Here is an 18708-nt window from a genome sequence, read left to right as displayed (position 1 = left end):
TGGTGAGCAGTAATGATTTCGGGGTATATCTGGGTATCTCTTGGTGAGCAGTAATGATTTCGGGGTATATCTTGGTGAGCAGTAATGATTTCGGGGTATAGCTGGGTATATCTTGGTGAGCAGTAATGATTTCGGGGTATAGCTGGGTATCTTGGTGAGCAGTAATGATTTCGGGCTATAGCTGGGTATCTCTTGGTGAGCAGTAATGATTTCGGGGTATAGCTGGGTATCTCTTGGTGAGCAGTAATGATTTCGGGGTATAGCTGGGTATCTCTTGGTGAGCAGTAATGATTTCGGGGTATAGCTGGGTATCTCTTGGTGAGCAGTAATGATTTCGGGGTATATCTGGGTATCTCTTGGTGAGCAGTAATGATTTCGGGGTATAGCGGGGTATCTCTTGGTGAGCAGTAATGATTTCGGGGTATAGCTGGGTATCTCTTGGTGAGCAGTAATGATTTCGGGATATATCTTGGTGAGCAGTAATGATTTCGGGGTATAGCTGGGTATCTCTTGGTGAGCAGTAATGATTTCGGGGTATATCTGGGTATCTCTTGGTGAGCAGTAATGATTTCGGGGTATAGCTGGGTATCTCTTGGTGAGCAGTAATGATTTCGGGATATATCTTGGTGAGCAGTAATGATTTCGGGGTATAGCTGGGTATCTCTTGGTGAGCAGTAATGATTTCGGGATATATCTTGGTGAGCAGTAATGATTTCGGGGTATAGCTGGGTATCTCTTGGTGAGCAGTAATGATTTCGGGGTATATCTGGGTATCTCTTGGTGAGCAGTAATGATTTCGGGGTATAGCTGGGTATCTCTTGGTGAGCAGTAATGATTTCGGGGTATAGCTGGGTATATGTTGGTGAGCCGTAATGATTTCGGGGTATAGCGGGGTATCTCTTGGTGAGCAGTAATGATTTCGGGGTATAGCTGGGTATCTCTTGGTGAGCAGTAATGATTTCGGGGTATAGCTGGGTATCTCTTGGTGAGCAGTAATGATTTCGGGGTATAGCTGGGTATCTCTTGGTGAGCAGTAATGATTTCGGGGTATAGCTGGGTATCTCTTGGTGAGCAGTAATGATTTCGGGGTATATCTGGGTATCTCTTGGTGAGCAGTAATGATTTCGGGGTATAGCGGGGTATCTCTTGGTGAGCAGTAATGATTTCGGGGTATAGCTGGGTATCTCTTGGTGAGCAGTAATGATTTCGGGATATATCTTGGTGAGCAGTAATGATTTCGGGGTATAGCTGGGTATCTCTTGGTGAGCAGTAATGATTTCGGGGTATATCTGGGTATCTCTTGGTGAGCAGTAATGATTTCGGGATATAGCTGGGTATCTCTTGGTGAGCAGTAATGATTTCGGGATATATCTTGGTGAGCAGTAATGATTTCGGGGTATAGCTGGGTATCTCTTGGTGAGCAGTTATGATTTCGGGATATATCTTGGTGAGCAGTAATGATTTCGGGGTATAGCTGGGTATCTCTTGGTGAGCAGTAATGATTTCGGGGTATATCTGGGTATCTCTTGGTGAGCAGTAATGATTTCGGGGTATAGCTGGGTATCTCTTGGTGAGCAGTAATGATTTCGGGGTATAGCTGGGTATATCTTGGTGAGCCGTAATGATTTCGGGGTATAGCGGGGTATCTCTTGGTGAGCAGTAATGATTTCGGGGTATAGCTGGGTATCTCTTGGTGAGCAGTAATGATTTCGGGGTATAGCTGGGTATCTCTTGGTGAGCAGTAATGATTTCGGGGTATAGCTGGGTATCTCTTGGTGAGCAGTAATGATTTCGGGGTATAGCTGGGTATCTCTTGGTGAGCAGTAATGATTTCGGGGTATATCTGGGTATCTCTTGGTGAGCAGTAATGATTTCGGGGTATATCTTGGTGAGCAGTAATGATTTCGGGGTATAGCTGGGTATATCTTGGTGAGCAGTAATGATTTCGGGGTATAGCTGGGTATCTTGGTGAGCAGTAATGATTTCGGGCTATAGCTGGGTATCTCTTGGTGAGCAGTAATGATTTCGGGGTATAGCTGGGTATCTCTTGGTGAGCAGTAATGATTTCGGGGTATAGCTGGGTATCTCTTGGTGAGCAGTAATGATTTCGGGGTATAGCTGGGTATCTCTTGGTGAGCAGTAATGATTTCGGGGTATAGCTGGGTATCTCTTGGTGAGCAGTAATGATTTCGGGGTATAGCTGGGTATCTCTTGGTGAGCAGTAATGATTTCGGGGTATAGCTGGGTATCTCTTGGTGAGCAGTAATGATTTCGGGGTATAGCGGGGTATCTCTTGGTGAGCAGTAATGATTTCGGGGTATAGCTCGGTATCTCTTGGTAAGCAGTAATGATTTCGGGGTATAGCGGGGTATCTCTTGGTGAGCAGTAATGATTTCGGGGTATAGCTGGGTATCTCTTGGTGAGCAGTAATGATTTCAGGGTATAGCTGGGTATCTCTTGGTGAGCAGTAATGATTTCGGGGTATAGCTGGGTATCTCTTGGTGAGCAGTAATGATTTCGGGGTATAGCTGGGTATCTCTTGGTGAGCAGTAATGATTTCAGGGTATAGCTGGGTATCTCTTGGTGAGCAGTAATGATTTCGGGGTATAGCTGGGTATCTCTTGGTGAGTAGTAATGATTTCGGGGTATAGCTGGGTATCTCTTGGTGAGCAGTAATGATTTCGGGGTATAGCTGGGTATCTCTTGGTGAGCAGTAATGATTTCGGGGTATAGCTGGGTATCTCTTGGTGAGCAGTAATGATTTCAGGGTATGTCTTGGTGCTTGGAGGGTTTAGTTAAAGTTATTGGCCGGATCTTGCTGCTAGCGATAATATTTTGGAGTTCCTAATCCTGAGTGCTACAGGAGGTGGGAGGAGTTCCGCTCAGGGGTGTAACTAATAGTACGAGGACGAGCAGCACTTTTTATTTACCACCCCAGAGTACCACCTCTTTTATTTTGTTTTCACACTGAGTCTAGCAGTTCCACTTTGTATTATGTTAAAAAACTTGATTTATTTTAGAAATCTTTATTTCTTCTTTTCTGTTTTATGAAGCATAAATGTCACGTTAATCTTTCTAAAATATGATCGAACTAACTAATCCACACTCATAAAATGCAAACTTTTATTTGCAGTCCGCCACAGTATGTTTGCTCTCACAACCTCTGGAGCACCTGAGGGGCCCCGTGGTACGAGAAGGCCCCCTGTGGTACGAGAAGGCCACAGCCCCTTCGGCATATCGCGACAGGGCCGGCTGGGACGTTTGCAGGCTCGGTGTGTGGGGTCTTTGCGGGGCCTCTTACCTTGTCCAGTGCGGCATCTCATCCCAGCCGACTCGGCATCATGACGTCACAGCTTCACATGGTGGCGTCACGTTGTCATGGCAACGCGGCGCCATGATAACGGGACGCTGTAGGAAGTGATGCCGCCGGACAAGGTGAGAGACAGTTACAGGGGCCTCTAAGAGCGGGGCCTGGTGCAGTGGCACCGGTGGAACCACCATCAAGCCGGCCCTGCATCGCTATCGTGGCAGCGGCGTCACTGATGACACGCGCGGAAGAGGAGTCGTCTTGCGTTCCTGCTGTGGCCAGATTGAGCTCAGCGGAGCACAGAACACGATCTCCCCTAGAGAAAGGAGCTGAAACCCGTGACATAGTCACTATGTCATGGGGCCCATGGAGTGCCAGACCTCATAACGTGGTGGCTACGTCCTGGGGCGCTCAAAGGGTTAAGCTGCTGACTAGTTGTGGTTCTATTTCCTGTGTAGTGACCACATCCTGTTGCACTCACATCTGTACGGTTTTCCAGGCCTTTGAAAGCACATTAAAATCCTGGGAAGATAAGCAGAAATGTGAGGTTCCCCACCCATCTGCCTCCACGCTCTCTCCCACCTCGCTGCACCCTGAGGTGCTGTCCGATGAAGAGGCTGCCCAAGTGTCACGCTTCGGCCATGCTGCAGGCGCCCTCATTCACAGGTGAGAATGTGTTTCCTAGACACGCGTGTTTCCTTACCAGACCATGGAAGCACCGCACCAACATTTGGCATCGTTAAGTCAACGGTTCAATGCACGAGTCCAGGGGATAAGACTGCTCTGACGTACTAGACTAGGGTTGTTTATATTAGAAGAGAGGCGTCCAAGAAGGGACATGATGACTATTTACAAATATGTTCAAGGTTAACCCTTATGATGCACAGGACCAGGGAACTCACAGACCGTACAAATAACACGGGGATCCCTTGAGATTAGAGGAAAGGGAGATTTTTCCAAAATGTTTTTCTGTTTTGGGGTATTGTGCACTACTCTGCAGCAACAATACCACTGAATACGAGGGGATCTCTGTGGTATTGTAAAGCGTTCCTGGGTATGTTCAGTTAACTGGGGGAACAGTGAAGCCTGAGCCTGATACCCAGCGGCTGGCACAGCCATCTCTTGCTGACCCGCCTGCGCCTCCTCTTTGTGCAGTATTAAGGAGATTGCGGTGTCCCACCAGAGCCTGGAGCAGGAGTTAGCCCACGCGGTCAACGCCAGCTCCAAATCCATGGAGAATGTTTATACTAAGAACTCTGAGGTATGGTCCCCTCTCCCCATGTCCCCGGGCCTCTCTCCCCATGTCCCTGGGCCTCTCTCCCCATGTCCCCGGGCCCCTCTCCCCATGTCCCCGGGCCCCTCTCCCCATGTCCCCGGGCCCCTCTCCCCATGTCCCCGGGCCCCTCTCCCCATGTCCCCGGGCCCCTCTCCCCATGTCCCCGGGCCCCTCTCCCCATGTCCCCGGGCCCCTCTCCTCATGTCCCCGGGCCCCTCTCCCCATGTCCCCGGGCCTCTCTCCCCATGTCCCCGGGCCTCTCTCCCCATGTCCCCGGGCCCCTCTCCCCATGTCCCCGGGCCCCTCTCCCCATGTCCCCGGGCCCCTCTCCCCATGTCCCCGGGCCCATGTCCCCGGGCCCCTCTCCCCATGTCCCCGGGCCCCTCTCCCCATGTCCCCGGGCCCCTCTCCCCATGTCCCCGGGCCCCTCTCCCCATGTCCCCGGGCCCCTCTCCCCATGTCCCCGGGCCCATGTCCCCGGGCCCCTCTCCCCATGTCCCCGGGCCCCTCTCCCCATGTCCCCGGGCCCCTCTTGGTCTTAATCTCCTCTATACTGATTAGTTCAATACTCCCTTTCTCTCCCGTATTATTCCCTCTATACTGATTAGTACTCACCTTCTCTGCTCTATTACTCCCCTCTGTACTGATTAGTACTCACCTTCTCTGCTTTATTACTTCCCTCTATACTGATTAGTACTCACCTTCTCTCCTGTAGTACTGCTAATAGTAATAATAATGGCAGCTGTTGTTCCGCTTCCTCCCTCCTCGCAGGGTCTGAGCTGCAGCCACGTTCTGGAAATGGTCACAAATGTCCGCGCACTTCTCAGCGAGACGGAGCTGCTGCTTGCAGGGAAGATGGCGTTGGTGAGTATAGAAGAGACGGGTGACGGCGCCCCTGGGAATGTCCTGCTGAAAAGTTTCTGCAGTGTCTCTAGGGTTAATGAAGAGGGGAATGCTCTGATAGTTGTTGTGAGACGGACGTGTTACTGGTGGAGTCCCACAAGACCATTGTTGCTGCTTGGGTCCATAAGTAAACTTGATAATGCAGTTGAAAGTAATTTCTTTACCGGCGGTACCAAGTTATACACGGAGGCTTCCTCAGGGCAAGACATTGAAACACAGGGACACTACAAATGTACATAAATACGGGGACATTGAGGCCCTTATTCTCTCAGTTGTTCCATTGCACAAGATGCTTTCCAGCGCTGGGAGACATCTCAGCGACCATTCACTTGCCAGGTCTCTTGTTACCATTGTGACAGCCAAATTGGGATCCACGGTCCTAGGGATTGTTTATATTTGGGGATCATGCAGTAGGTGCCTATGGAATCATTGTCTGCTACACAGGGTATTGTTACTGTCACAGAGAGTAACACAACCACACTGAATAGTCCCACACAGAATAGATAGGAAAGAGGAAATACCTATGGAAGTAGAGTAGGGGGAAGTGGGAGTTAGGAAGCAGGGAGGCACCTATATTAAATACAGATAATACTAGAAACCTTCTAAAGACTAATAGCACATAAAAACTTAAATGCATGCTTGCTAATGCAAGAAGCCTGACAGATAAAATGTGGGAGCTTGAATAAATAGCTGCAAGGGAGCAGTATGATAGGGCCGGCCTTAGGGCAAGGCGGCCGCCCTGCGCCAAAGGGGGCCCCGCGCATCCTCCGCTCCTTCTCTTTTCTGTTGGCGCATGGATCCAAGTTTCACCCGACCGGAGGGGGGCTGGAAGCGGGAGCGGCAGAGAGGTGTGTGCGCGTTCATGCGCTTTTACCTTCTCTGCAGCGGGCAGCGTCATTTCTTTTTTAGGGGGGGGGCGCCCCGCCAACATGCCGCCTTGGGGCTCGCAAAGCCTGAGGACGGCTCTACATGGCATTACTGAAACATGGTGGGATGAAACTCATGACTGGGCAGTTAATTTAGAGGGTTATTCTCTTTTTCGGAAGGATCGAACAAATAGAAGGGGAGGTGGAGTATGTTTATATGTTAAACCGGATCTAAAACCTATTATAAGGGATGATGTCTATGAAGGGAATGATGAAAATGTAGAGACTTTGTCGATAGAAATTAGCAGTTGAGGTAAAAGTATAAAGACAATGTTTGTGGGAATATGCTATAAACCACCAAATATCTGTGAGATTGAGGAAGCTAAAATACTTTTGCAAATGGAGAAGGCATCAAAACTGGGTCATGTTTGCATAATGGGGGATTTTAATTATTCAGACATAGACTGGGGCAATGAGATTAGCATTACAACAAAAGCAAACAGGTTTTTGGGGGTGCTTAAAGACAATTATATGACCCACATTATTGAGGAACCAACCAGGAGAGGGGCAGTTCTGGATTTGGTCATATCAAACAATGTAGAAGTAATAACAAATATTCAAGTCCTGGAACATTTGGGTAACAGTGATCATAACATGGTCTCATTTGAAATAAATTATCAACAAACAGATTACTTGGGTTCAACAAAGACCTTAAACTTTAGAAAGGCAGATTTTAATAAACTGAGGTCTAATCTAGTAGTAATACAATGGGATGATGTTTTTGCAGGGAAAATGTAGAAGATAAATGGGCAGTCTTTAAAACATTGTTAGAAAAGCACAGTTATCAGTGTATATACCCTTGGGTAATAAGTATAAAAGAAATAAGTCAAAACCAATGCGGCTAAATAAACAGGTAGGGGAGGAAATGGACAAGAAGAGGAAGGCGTTTAGATTCTTTAAGTCAGAAGGGACAGAGACATCGTATCAGAATTATAAGGAATGTAACAAAAATTGCAAAAGGGCAATCAAATTAGCAAAAATGGATAATGAAAAAAGGATTGCAATTGAAAGTAAGGTCAACCCTAAAAAGTTCTTTAAGGACCTTAATAACCCAAAAAAGAACATAAAATATAGGACCCTTTCAGTGTGAGATGGGTAGGCAGATTATTGGAGATAAGGAAAAAGCTGAGGTATTAAACAAATTCTTTGCCTCTGTGTTTACCAGGGAAGAATCCAGTCCAATAGTAGTGCCGCAGGAGGAAGCCACAACCTCCATATTAATGAACAATTGGTTTACTGAGGAAGAAGTTCATAGGCGGCTTGATATAATTAAAGTAAATAAGGCACCTGGCCCCGATGGCATACATCCAAGAGTTCTCAAGGAGTTAAGCTCAGTAATAGCCAAACCATTAAATGTAATATTCAGGGAAACCCATTTCCACAGGCTCAGTACCACAAGATTGGCGTAAGGCCGCGACTATAGTAAGCGTGACGGCGCACGCGTCACAAACAAAATGCAGGACCACTATGTGGATGCCCATAGTGCGCGCGACCGTGTGGCAGAATTTTGAGCCGACAAATTATTTATTTATTTTTTTTGCATGACGGCCGTGTCACGTGAACGAACGGTTCAGCCAATGAGGGCGAAGCAGCCTGGTGACGCCTGCGCCACGCCTCCCCATCGTCTCCATCTGCAGTGCACACATCGCTCGGGCGAGAGACGTGTGCAACCACGATAAACAATGCCTAAAGCAGACGTGGTGCCTATATTTAAAAAGGGAGCTAGATCACAACCGGGAAATTACAGACCTGTAAGTCTGACTTCAATAGTAGGGAAACTACTTGAAGGTTTAATACGGGATAATATTCAGGAATACCTAATGGGAAACAAAATTATTAGTAATAGTCAGCATGGATTTATGAAGGATAGATCTTGCCAAACTAACCTTATTTGTTTCTTTGAGGAGGTAAGTAGGAATTTAGACCAGGGTAATGCTGTTGATGTGGTCTACTTACATTTTGCAAAGGCTTTTGATACGGTTTCACACAAGAGGTTGGTGTACAAAATAAAGAAAGTTGGACTCAGTAATAATATATGCACCTGGATTGAAAACTGGTTAAAGGACAGACAACAGAGGGTTGTCATAAATGGAACTTTTTCAGGTTGGGCTAAAGTCGTGAGTGGAGTACCTCAGGGATCGGTACTGGGACCCCTGCTTTTTAACTTGTTTATTAATGACCCTGAGGTTGGGATCGAGAGCGATAACACTAAATTGTGTAAGGTAATAGAATCAGAGCAGGATGTCATTTCTCTTCAGAAGGACTTGGAGAGACTGGAAACGTGGGCAGGTAAATGGCAGATGAGGTTTAATACAGATAAATGTAAGGTTATGCATTTGGGATGCAAGAATAAAAAGGCGACTTACAAATTAAATGGGAATAAATTGGGGGAGTCCTTGATGGAGAAGGATTTAGGAGTGCTTGTAGACAGCAGGCTTAGCAATAGTGCCCAATGTCATGCAGTAGCTGCAAAGGCAAACAAGATCTTATCTGGCATCAAACGGGCAATGGATGGAAGGGAAGTAAACATAATTATGCCCCTTTACAAAGCATTAGTAAGACCACACCTTGAATATGGAGTACCATTTTGGGCACCAATCCTAAGAAAAGACATTATGGAACTGGAGAGAATGCAGAGAAGATCCACCAAATTAATAAAGGGGATGGACAATCTAACTTATGAGGAGAGGCTAGCTAAATTAGATTTATTTACATTAGAAAACAGGCGTCTAAGAGGGGATATGATAACTATATACAAATACCCAAGGAGACTGTGATGACCGATAGATATAAAAAAATAGGTTGGACATCTTTTTAGAAAGGAAATGTATACAGGGATATACCAAATAAGTAAACATGGGAAGGATGCTGATCCAGGGAGTTATCTGATTGCCATTATTTGAAAACTATGGACAAGAGTTGGAGCGCAACTCCCAGGAAACCATATACCGTATGGGATAGGTAAACACAAAGCAACACATAGTGCAACAATGTGCACATTCAGTGAAAAGTGGGTAATGGATGCACTCACAAAGTGGGTGTATAAATCACGCGCGTGTATAAATCCGGCTCATCAGCCCACCAGAGGTCTTCTTAAAGGGATCCAGCAGGCACATAGCATAATGATGTATAAAAGATTTTATGTAGTACAGTAGTAATAGAGCAAGTACACTCATAAACATAGGAGTTATAAAGGCATTTGGAGCACGCAGGCTGGGTGAACAGACGTCTGGCTTTCCTCGCCACCTGTGTTCCCCGTCACAGCGTCAACCCCAATAATGTAGTTTATGGGAGACCGGATGGAGCAGAGGACAGATCGCCTATCCCAGCTGCAACCTCTTTATAAAGTCTTGTTCTTGACGTCTGACGGCCCGACGCGTTTCACAGGATAGCTGCTTCCTCCTGGCCACCTCAGAACCCAAAGGGCCTGTATCATTATTTCTTTACATTTTTCACCCATATCTTTCATTGCATTTTTTATTGTCACTTAAGCTAAAAAGTATTAAGGATAGATGCGCTTTGATTTTTTACTTGCGCCATTATGTGGAGTCTGTAAGGAATTTATTTGTCCCTTTATGAGACATCATTGGATGCTGATTCACTGGGGTTTCTTGTTTGCCTTCCTGGACATATGTCATTTTTCAACCTCATCTATTATGTAAAGCTGAGTTTGATGGGGCGTAGAATCTTCTCTCTGTTAAATATATTATATTACAATGATCTGAGAGTTTGTTATACAGAGGAACTTTTAGTACGTCCGTGTTATTCATATTGAATGTCCTGGTCAGGGTTCCTCTACTACATGGCATGTGGTTTGTACTTACCCCTACTCTGGGTCTTCCAGCTGCTGGATCCCCCTCAGAAGGAGCAGCTGCTGACGTCCCTGAGTAGCACAGAGCAGGAGCTGCGACAGCTGAATGACATCCCCTGGCTGTGGCAGAGCACGGAGCCTGGAGACGAGGAGGTGAGGGCCATGAGTCCCACACGCGGAACACCCTGACGGGGACAGAACTGTTTGTATACTCCATACCATTACGGGTCATCCCATATTCTATATACTGTAGTGCAGGGGTGCGCAAATTGTTTGAGCTGCGCCCACCTGTGTACCAGCCCCATCGCTCACCTCTCCTGTGACCGCGCGTCAAATGACGCCGCGGGTCACGTGACCCCACAGCGTTATTTGATGCGCATTACCATGACGACACGTCACATGACCCCGCAGCAGAAGCCGGCTGAATCCCAGTAAGTTGAGGTTGCAGAGGCATTGCGCTGTCCCCGTCATTTAATTTAAATGCCTCGGGAAAGGGCGTGGGGCTTCTGCAACCGCCCGCACCCCCCCATAAAAAAAATCCCGCACACCCCTGCTCTAGTGTGTGCTTAGTTGCATGAATTATATTCAATCTGGTGATGTGTCCAGGAATGTGTTGTGTTACATCTCATTTTCTTACCTGTCATTTGGACAAATAGAATATGTTGCCCTGTGGTTCCCCCATGAAATGCCCCAGCATTGGCCGACGCGTCACATGCTCTGCGGCTCTGAAATGCACCTCCTATTCTCTTTGGAGATGCCAACTACGTGTGTGCTCCTGCCGTGCAGTGCTAGATCCCCATCACTATCTCCGTGTTTTCTTTTTGATGCTCTCCTCCATCTCTCTCCTTGTCTTGGACCCTCCCGTCCGGTTCACTGGTATGAACACAGGATCACCCCTTTTCTTCACAGGGCGCACTGGACTACTCCAAGTTGAGACGCAGCAGTCGGTTCAGGCTGGTCAGCAAGTTTAAGAAGGAGAAAAACACCCGGAACAAAGAGACTCGAAGCAGCACTGTACCTGCGGGTAAAACAAAATGTGCCTGTCCAGCTGTGCCTGATTGTCTGCGTTTGTGACTGTGTGCATAGATGCCTTTTGTGTATGTATGTGTATGCCTGATGCACGCCTGTTTCAGTGTGTCTGTGTAAATAGTTTAACGCCACTTGCCTGAATCCGTGTATCTAATGGTGCGTCTCGTAAGGGGAGCGTGAGGATCACTAGCGCAGCAGTGGAGCTGGAGGGTGCGCAGTCCTGTTCCACGTTAATGTTCTTTTCTACAGGAAATATCCAGCACAGCTGTGTTATTCCTACACCTTATTATTCAATATGCGGTGAAGCCTCTTGCCTGTGCTGGAGAAGATGTTGCTCCTATTCACGTGCATAGAGCTGCACATTTCTCCAGCACTGGATGGTGGATACAGAGCATATCGAAGAGGTGCCTAAGTGGTGAGTATATTTCTGCATGAAAACAGAGGCGCACTCTATAATGGCTGTTATCTTATTGAAAGTGACATATGTTGATCTCTTATATGAACGATATGGGTGCTTCCGCACTCCTAGGAGAGCCTGATGCTGCCCAAAAGGGTACATCTAAATGAAGAGAGGACTGCACACCGCGGCTTTGTTTATATCTTTATTTAATTTATTTTGCCATCTGAAACACGACGTTTCCGCCTTCCTCAAGGTGATGGCCATGACTGAGGAAGGCTGCTATTGCAGCCGAAATGTCGAGCACATTTCTGCCCCATGAGAAAGAACCTCCTGTAAATATAAAGCAATGAGTGGCTTTAGCTGCTCTCAGTTACAGTATTTCTAGATGAGTGAAGCACATTACTGGAGGCCTCCCATAATTACAATGAAAAACTCCTATTGTCCCTCTGGTCCTTATTTGCTGTGAAGTCATCTTCCCTCTACTTGGGAAGATTGCAGCGCCATTCACTTGAATGAAAGTCCGCTTCAGATCATATTGAATAGGGACCCTAAAGACAATGACCCATATTCCATATAGTACAATTCCATAGTGCGGGGAAATAGTTTCAGGTGACGAGGATCCGACTTGTGCAGCCAACACAACATAGACAAACAATGTCTTCAAGGTGCAGGTATCCTCTAGGACAGAGGTACAAGATACAGGTCACCTCTAGGACAGAGGTACACAGGGCAGGTCTCCTCTAGGACAGAGATACACAGTGCAGGTCACCTCTAGGACAGAGATACACAGTGCAGGTCTCCTCTAGGACAGAGATACATAGTGCAGGTCTTCTCTAGGACAGAGATACACAGTGCAGGTTTCCTCTAGGACAGAGATACACAGTGCAGGCCTCCTCTAGGACAGAGATACACAGTGCAGGTCTCCTCTAGGACAGAGATACACAGTGCAGGCCTCCTCTAGGACAGAGATACACAGTGCAGGTCTCCTCTAGGACAGAGATACAAGGTGCAGGTCTCCTCTAGGACAGAGGTACAAAGTGCAGGCCTCCTCTAGGACAGAGATACACAGTGCAGGTCTCCTCTAGGACAGAGATACAAGGTGCAGGTCTCCTCTAGGACAGAGATACACAGTGCAGGTCTCCTCTAGGACAGAGATACACAGTGCAGGTCACCTCTAGGACAGAGATACACAGTGCAGGTCACCTCTAGGACAGAGGTACAAGGTGCAGGTCTCCTCTAGGACAGAGGTACACAGGGCATGTCTCCTCTAGGACAGAGATACACAGTGCAGGTCTCCTCTAGGACAGAGATACACAGTGCAGGTCTCCTCTAGGACAGAGATACAAAGTGCAGGTCACCTCTAGGACAGAGGTACAAGGTGCAGGTCTCCTCTAGGACAGAGATACACAGTGCAGGTCTCCTCTAGGACAGAGATACAAGGTGCAGGTCTCCTCTAGGACAGAGATACAAGGTGCAGGTCTCCTCTAGGACAGAGGTACAAGGTGCAGGTCTCCTCTAGGACAGAGATACAAGGTGCAGGTCTCCTCTAGGACCGAGATACACAGTGCAGGTCTCCTCTAGGACAGAGATACACGGTGCAGGTAACCTCTAGGACAGAGATACACGGTGCAGGTCACCTCTAGGACAGAGATACACAGTGCAGGTCTCCTCTAGGACAGAGATACACAGTGCAGGTCTCCTCTAGGACAGAGATACACAGTGCAGGTCACCTCTAGGACAGAGATACACAGTGCAGGTCACCTCTAGGACAGAGATACACAGTGCAGGTCTCCTCTAGGACAGAGATACACAGTGCATGTCTCCTCTAGGACAGAAATACACAGTGCAGGTCTCCTCTAAGACAGAGATACACAGTGCAGGTCTCCTCTAGGACAGAGGTACAAAGTGCAGGTCTCCTCTAGGACAGAGATACAAAGTGCAGGTCTCCTAGAGGACAGAGATATACAGTGCAGGTCTCCTCTAGGACAGAGATACAAGGTGCAGGTCTCCTCTAGGACAGAGGTACACGGTGCAGGTCTCCTCTAGGACAGAGGTACAAGGTGCAGGTCCCCTCTAGGACAGAGACACACAGTGCAGGTCACCTCTAGGACAGAGATACACAGTGCAGGTCTCCTCTAGGACAGAGATACAAGGTGCAGGTCTCCTCTAGGACAGAGATACACAGTGCAGGTCTCCTCTAGGACAGAGATACAAAGTGCAGGTCACCTCTAGGACAGAGGTACAAGGTGCAGGTCTCCTCTAGGACAGAGATACACAGTGCAGGTCTCCTCTAGGACAGAGATACAAGGTGCAGGTCTCCTCTAGGACAGAGATACAAGGTGCAGGTCTCATCTAGGACAGAGGTACAAGGTGCAGGTCTCCTCTAGGACAGAGATACAAGGTGCAGGTCTCCTCTAGGACCGAGATACACAGTGCAGGTCACCTCTAGGACAGAGATACACAGTGCAGGTCACCTCTAGGACAGAGATACACAATGCAGGTCACCTCTAGGACAGAGATACACAGTGCAGGTCTCCTCTAGGACAGAGATACACAGTGCAGGTCACCTCTAGGACAGAGATACAAGGTGCAGGTCTCCTCTAGGACAGAGATACACAGTGCAGGTCTCCTCTAGGACAGAGATACACAGTGCAGGTCTCCTCTAGGACAGAGATACAAGGTGCAGGTCTCCTCTAGGACAGAGATACACAGTGCAGGTCTCCTCTAGGACAGAGATACACAGTGCAGGTCTCCTCTAGGACAGAGATACACAGTGCAGGTCTCCTCTGAGACAGAGATACAAAGTGCAGGTCACCTCTAGGACAGAGATACACAATGCAGGTCACCTCTAGGACAGAGATACACAGTGCAGGTCTCCTCTAGGACAGAGATACACGGTGCAGGTCTCCCCTAGGACAGAGGTACAAAGTGCAGGTCTCCTCTAGGACAGAGATACACAGTGCAGGTCACCTCTAGGACAGAGGTACAAAGTGCAGGTCTCCTCTAGGACAGAGATACACAGTGCAGGTCACCTCTAGGACAGAGATACACAGTGCAGGTCTCCTCTGGGACAGAGATACAAAGTGCAGGTCACCTCTAGGACAGAGATACACAATGCAGGTCTCCTCTAGGACAGAGGTACAAAGTGCAGGTCTCCTCTAGGACAGAGATACACAGTGCAGGTCTCCTCTAGAACAGAGATACAAAGTGCAGGTCTCCTCTAGGACAGAGATACACAGGGCAGGTCTCCTCTAGGACAGAGATACACAATGCAGGTCTCCTCTAGGACAGAGATACAAAGTGCAGGTCTCCTCTAGGACAGAGATATACAGTGCAGGTCTCCTCTAGGACAGAGGTACACGGTGCAGGTCTCCTCTAGGACAGAGGTACACGGTGCAGGTCTCCTCTAGGACAGAGATACACAATGCAGGTCTCCTCTAGGACAGAGGTACACAGTGCAGGTCTCCTCTAGGACAGAGATACACAGTGCAGGTCACCTCTAGGACAGAGATACAAGGTGCAGGTCTCCTCTAGGACAGAGATACACAATGCAGGTCTCCTCTAGGACACAGGTACAAAGTGCAGGTCTCCTCTAGGACAGAGATACACAGTGCAGGTCACCTCTAGGACAGAGATACAAGGTGCCGGTCTCCTCTAGGACAGAGATACACAGTGCAGGTCTCCTCTAGGACAGAGATACACAGTGCAAGTCTCCTCTAGGACAGAGGTACAAGGTGCAGGTTACCTCTAGGACAGAGATACAAAGTGCAGGTCTCCTCTAGGACAGAGGTACAAAGTGCAGATCACCTCTAGGACAGAGATACACAGTGCAGGTCTCCTCTAGGACAGAGATACACAGTGCAGGTCTCCTCTAGGACAGAGGTACAAAGTGCAGGTCTCCTCTAGGACAGAGATACACAGTGCAGGTCTCCTCTAGGACAGAGCTCCAAAGTGCAGGTCTCCTCTGGGACAGAGATACAAAGTGCAGGTCACCTCTAGGACAGAGATACAAAGTGCAGGTCTCCTCTAGGACAAAGATACAAAGTGCAGGTCTCCTCTAGGACAGAGATACACAGTGCAGGTCTCCTCTAGGACAGAGATACAAAGTGCAGGTCTCCTCTAGGACAGAGATACACAGTGCAGGTCTCCTCTAGGACAGAGATACAAAGTGCAGGTCTCCTCTAGGACAGAGATACACAGGGCAGGTCTCCTCTAGGACAGAGATACAAGGTGCGGGTCTCCTCTAGGACAGAGATACACAGTGCAGGTCTCCTCTAGGACAGAGATACAAGGTGCGGGTCTCCTCTAGGACAGAGATACACGGTGCAGGTCTCCTCTAGGACATAGGTACAAGGTGCAGGTCTCCTTTAGGACAGAGGTACAAGGTGCAGGTCTCCTCTAGGACAGAGATACACAGTGCAGGTCTCCTCTAGGACAGAGATACACGGTGCAGGTCTCCTCTAGGACAGAGATACACGGTGCAGGTCTCCTCTAGGACAGAGATACAAAGTGCAGGTCTCCTCTAGGACAGAGAAACACAGTACAGGTCTCCTCTAGGACAGAGATACACAGTGCAGGTCTCCTCTAGGACAGAGGTACAAGGTGCAGGTCTCCTCTAGGACAGAGATACACAGTGCAGGTCTCCTCTGGGACAGAGGTACACAGTGCAGGTCTCCTCTAGGACAGAGATACACAATGCAGGTCTCCTCTAGGACAGAGGTACAAGGTGCAGGTCACCTCTAGGACAGAGATACACAGTGCAGGTCTCCTCTGGGACAGAGGTACACAGTGCAGGTCTCCTCTAGGACAGAGATACACAGTGCAGGTCTCCTCTGGGACAGAGGTACACAGTGCAGGTCTCCTCTAGGACAGAGATACACAGTGCAGGTCTCCTCTGGGACAGAGATACAAAGTGCAGGTCACCTCTAGGACAGAGATACACAGTGCAGGTCTCCTCTGGGACAGAGATACAAAGTGCAGGTCTCCTCTAGGACAGAGATACACAGTGCAGGTCTCCTCTAGGACAGAGATACAAGGTGCAGGTCTCCTCTAGGACAGAGATACACAGTGCAGGTCTCCTCTGGGACAGAGGTACACAGTGCAGGTCTCCTCTAGGACAGAGATACACAGTGCAGGTCTCCTCTGCTACAGAGGTACACAGTGCAGGTCTCCTCTAGGACAGAGATACACAGTGCAGGTCTCCTCTGGGACAGAGGTACACAGTGCAGGTCTCCTCTAGGACAGAGATACACAATGCAGGTCTCCTCTGGGACAGAGGTACACAGTGCAGGTCTCCTCTAGGACAGAGATACACAGTGCAGGTCTCCTCTGGGACAGAGGTACACAGTGCAGGTCTCCTCTAGGACAGAGATACACAGTGCAGGTCTCCTCTGGGACAGAGATACAAAGTGCAGGTCACCTCTAGGACAGAGATACACAGTGCAGGTCTCCTCTGGGACAGAGATACAAAGTGCAGGTCTCCTCTAGGACAGAGATACACAGTGCAGGTCTCCTCTAGGACAGAGATACAAGGTGCAGGTCTCCTCTAGGACAGAGATACACAGTGCAGGTCTCCTCTAGGACAGAGATACACAGTGCAGGCCTCCTCTAGTACAGAGATACACAGTGCAGGTCTCCTCTAGGACAGAGATACACAGTGCAGGTCACCTCTAGGACAGAGATACACAGTGCAGGTCTCCTCTAGGACAGAGATACAAGGTGCAGGTTTCCTCTAGGACAGAGATACACAGTGCAGGTCTCCTCTAGGACAGAGATACACGGTGCAGGTCTCCTCTAGGACAGAGATACACAGTGCAGGTCTCCTCTAGGACAGAGATACACAGTGCAGGTCTCCTCTAGGACAGAGATACACAGTGCAGGTCACCTCTAGGACAGAGATACACAGTGCAGGTCACCTCTAGGACAGAGATACACAGTGCAGGTCTCCTCTAGGACAGAGATACACAATGCAGGTCTCCTCTAGGACAGAGGTACACAGTGCAGGTCTCCTCTAGGACAGAGATACACAGTTCAGGTCACCTCTAGGACAGAGATACAAGGTGCAGGTCTCCTCTAGGACAGAGATACACAATGCAGGTCTCCTCTAGGACAGAGGTACAAAGTGCAGGTCTCCTCTAGGAGAGATACACAGTGCAGGTCACCTCTAGGACAGAGATTCAAGGTGCCGGTCTCCTCTAGGACAGAGATACACAGTGCAGGTCTCCTCTAGGACAGAGATACACAGTGCAGGTCTCCTCTAGGACAGAGGTACAAGGTGCAGGTTACCTCTAGGACAGAGATACAAAGTGCAGGTCTCCTCTAGGACAGAGGTACAAAGTGCTGATCACCTCTAGGACAGAGATACACAGTGCAGGTCTCCTCTAGGACAGAGATACACGGTGCAGGTCTCCTCTAGGACAGAGGTTAAAAGTGCAGGTCTCCTCTAGGACAGAGATACACAGTGCAGGTCTCCTCTAGGACAGAGATACACAGTGCAGGTCTCCTCTAGGACAGAGATACACTGTGCAGGTCTCCTCTAGGACAGAGATACACAGTGCAGGTCTCCTCTAGGACAGAGATACACTGTGCAGGTCTCCTCTAGGACAGAGATACACAGTGCAGGTCTCCTCTAGGACAGAGATACACAGTGCAGGTCTCCTCTAGGACAGAGATACACAGTGCAGGTCTCCTCTAGGACAGAGGTACAAGGTGCAGGTCACCTCTAGGACAGAGATACACAGTGCAGGTCTCCTCTGGGACAGAGGTACTCAGTGCAGGTCTCCTCTAGGACAGAGATACACAGTGCAGGTCTCCTCTAGGACAGAGGTACACAGTGCAGGTCTCCTCTAGGACAGAGGTACACAGTGCAGGTCTCCTCTAGGACAGAGATACACAGTGCAGGTCTCCTCTTTGACAGAGATACAAGGTGCAGGTCTCCTCTGGGACAGAGATACAAAGTGCAGGTCACCTCTAGGACAGAGATACACAGTGCAGGTCTCCTCTAGGACAGAGATACAAGGTGCAGGTCTCCTCTAGGACAGAGATACACAGTGCAGG

The 18708-nt window shown here is 48.6% G+C and overlaps 1 protein-coding gene across 10 annotated transcripts in view; it reads left to right on the top strand.

Moving 5' to 3' along the window:
* The window catches only part of DGKD (diacylglycerol kinase delta), a 193499-nt gene that overhangs the window by 154936 nt on the left and 19855 nt on the right, over positions 1 to 18708 (top strand). For all 10 annotated transcript variants that reach the window (XR_012787927.1, XR_012787928.1, XM_075569618.1 and 7 more), the window contains 5 exons: positions 3807 to 3973; positions 4463 to 4568; positions 5355 to 5447; positions 10257 to 10376; positions 11133 to 11247. Coding sequence is in view for 8 of the 10 variants with exons in the window: in XM_075569618.1 (XP_075425733.1) it covers positions 3807 to 3973; positions 4463 to 4568; positions 5355 to 5447; positions 10257 to 10376; positions 11133 to 11247 (601 nt within the window). In the remaining 2 variants the exon portion in view is untranslated. The remainder of the gene's footprint in view (positions 1 to 3806; positions 3974 to 4462; positions 4569 to 5354; positions 5448 to 10256; positions 10377 to 11132; positions 11248 to 18708) is intronic.

This window comes from Ascaphus truei, chromosome 14, assembly GCF_040206685.1.
Source record: "Ascaphus truei isolate aAscTru1 chromosome 14, aAscTru1.hap1, whole genome shotgun sequence".
Classification (NCBI taxonomy): Eukaryota; Metazoa; Chordata; class Amphibia; order Anura; family Ascaphidae; genus Ascaphus; species Ascaphus truei.
Note: the sequence above shows the minus strand (reverse complement) of the source record. Positions and strands in the feature narration are given on the sequence as shown.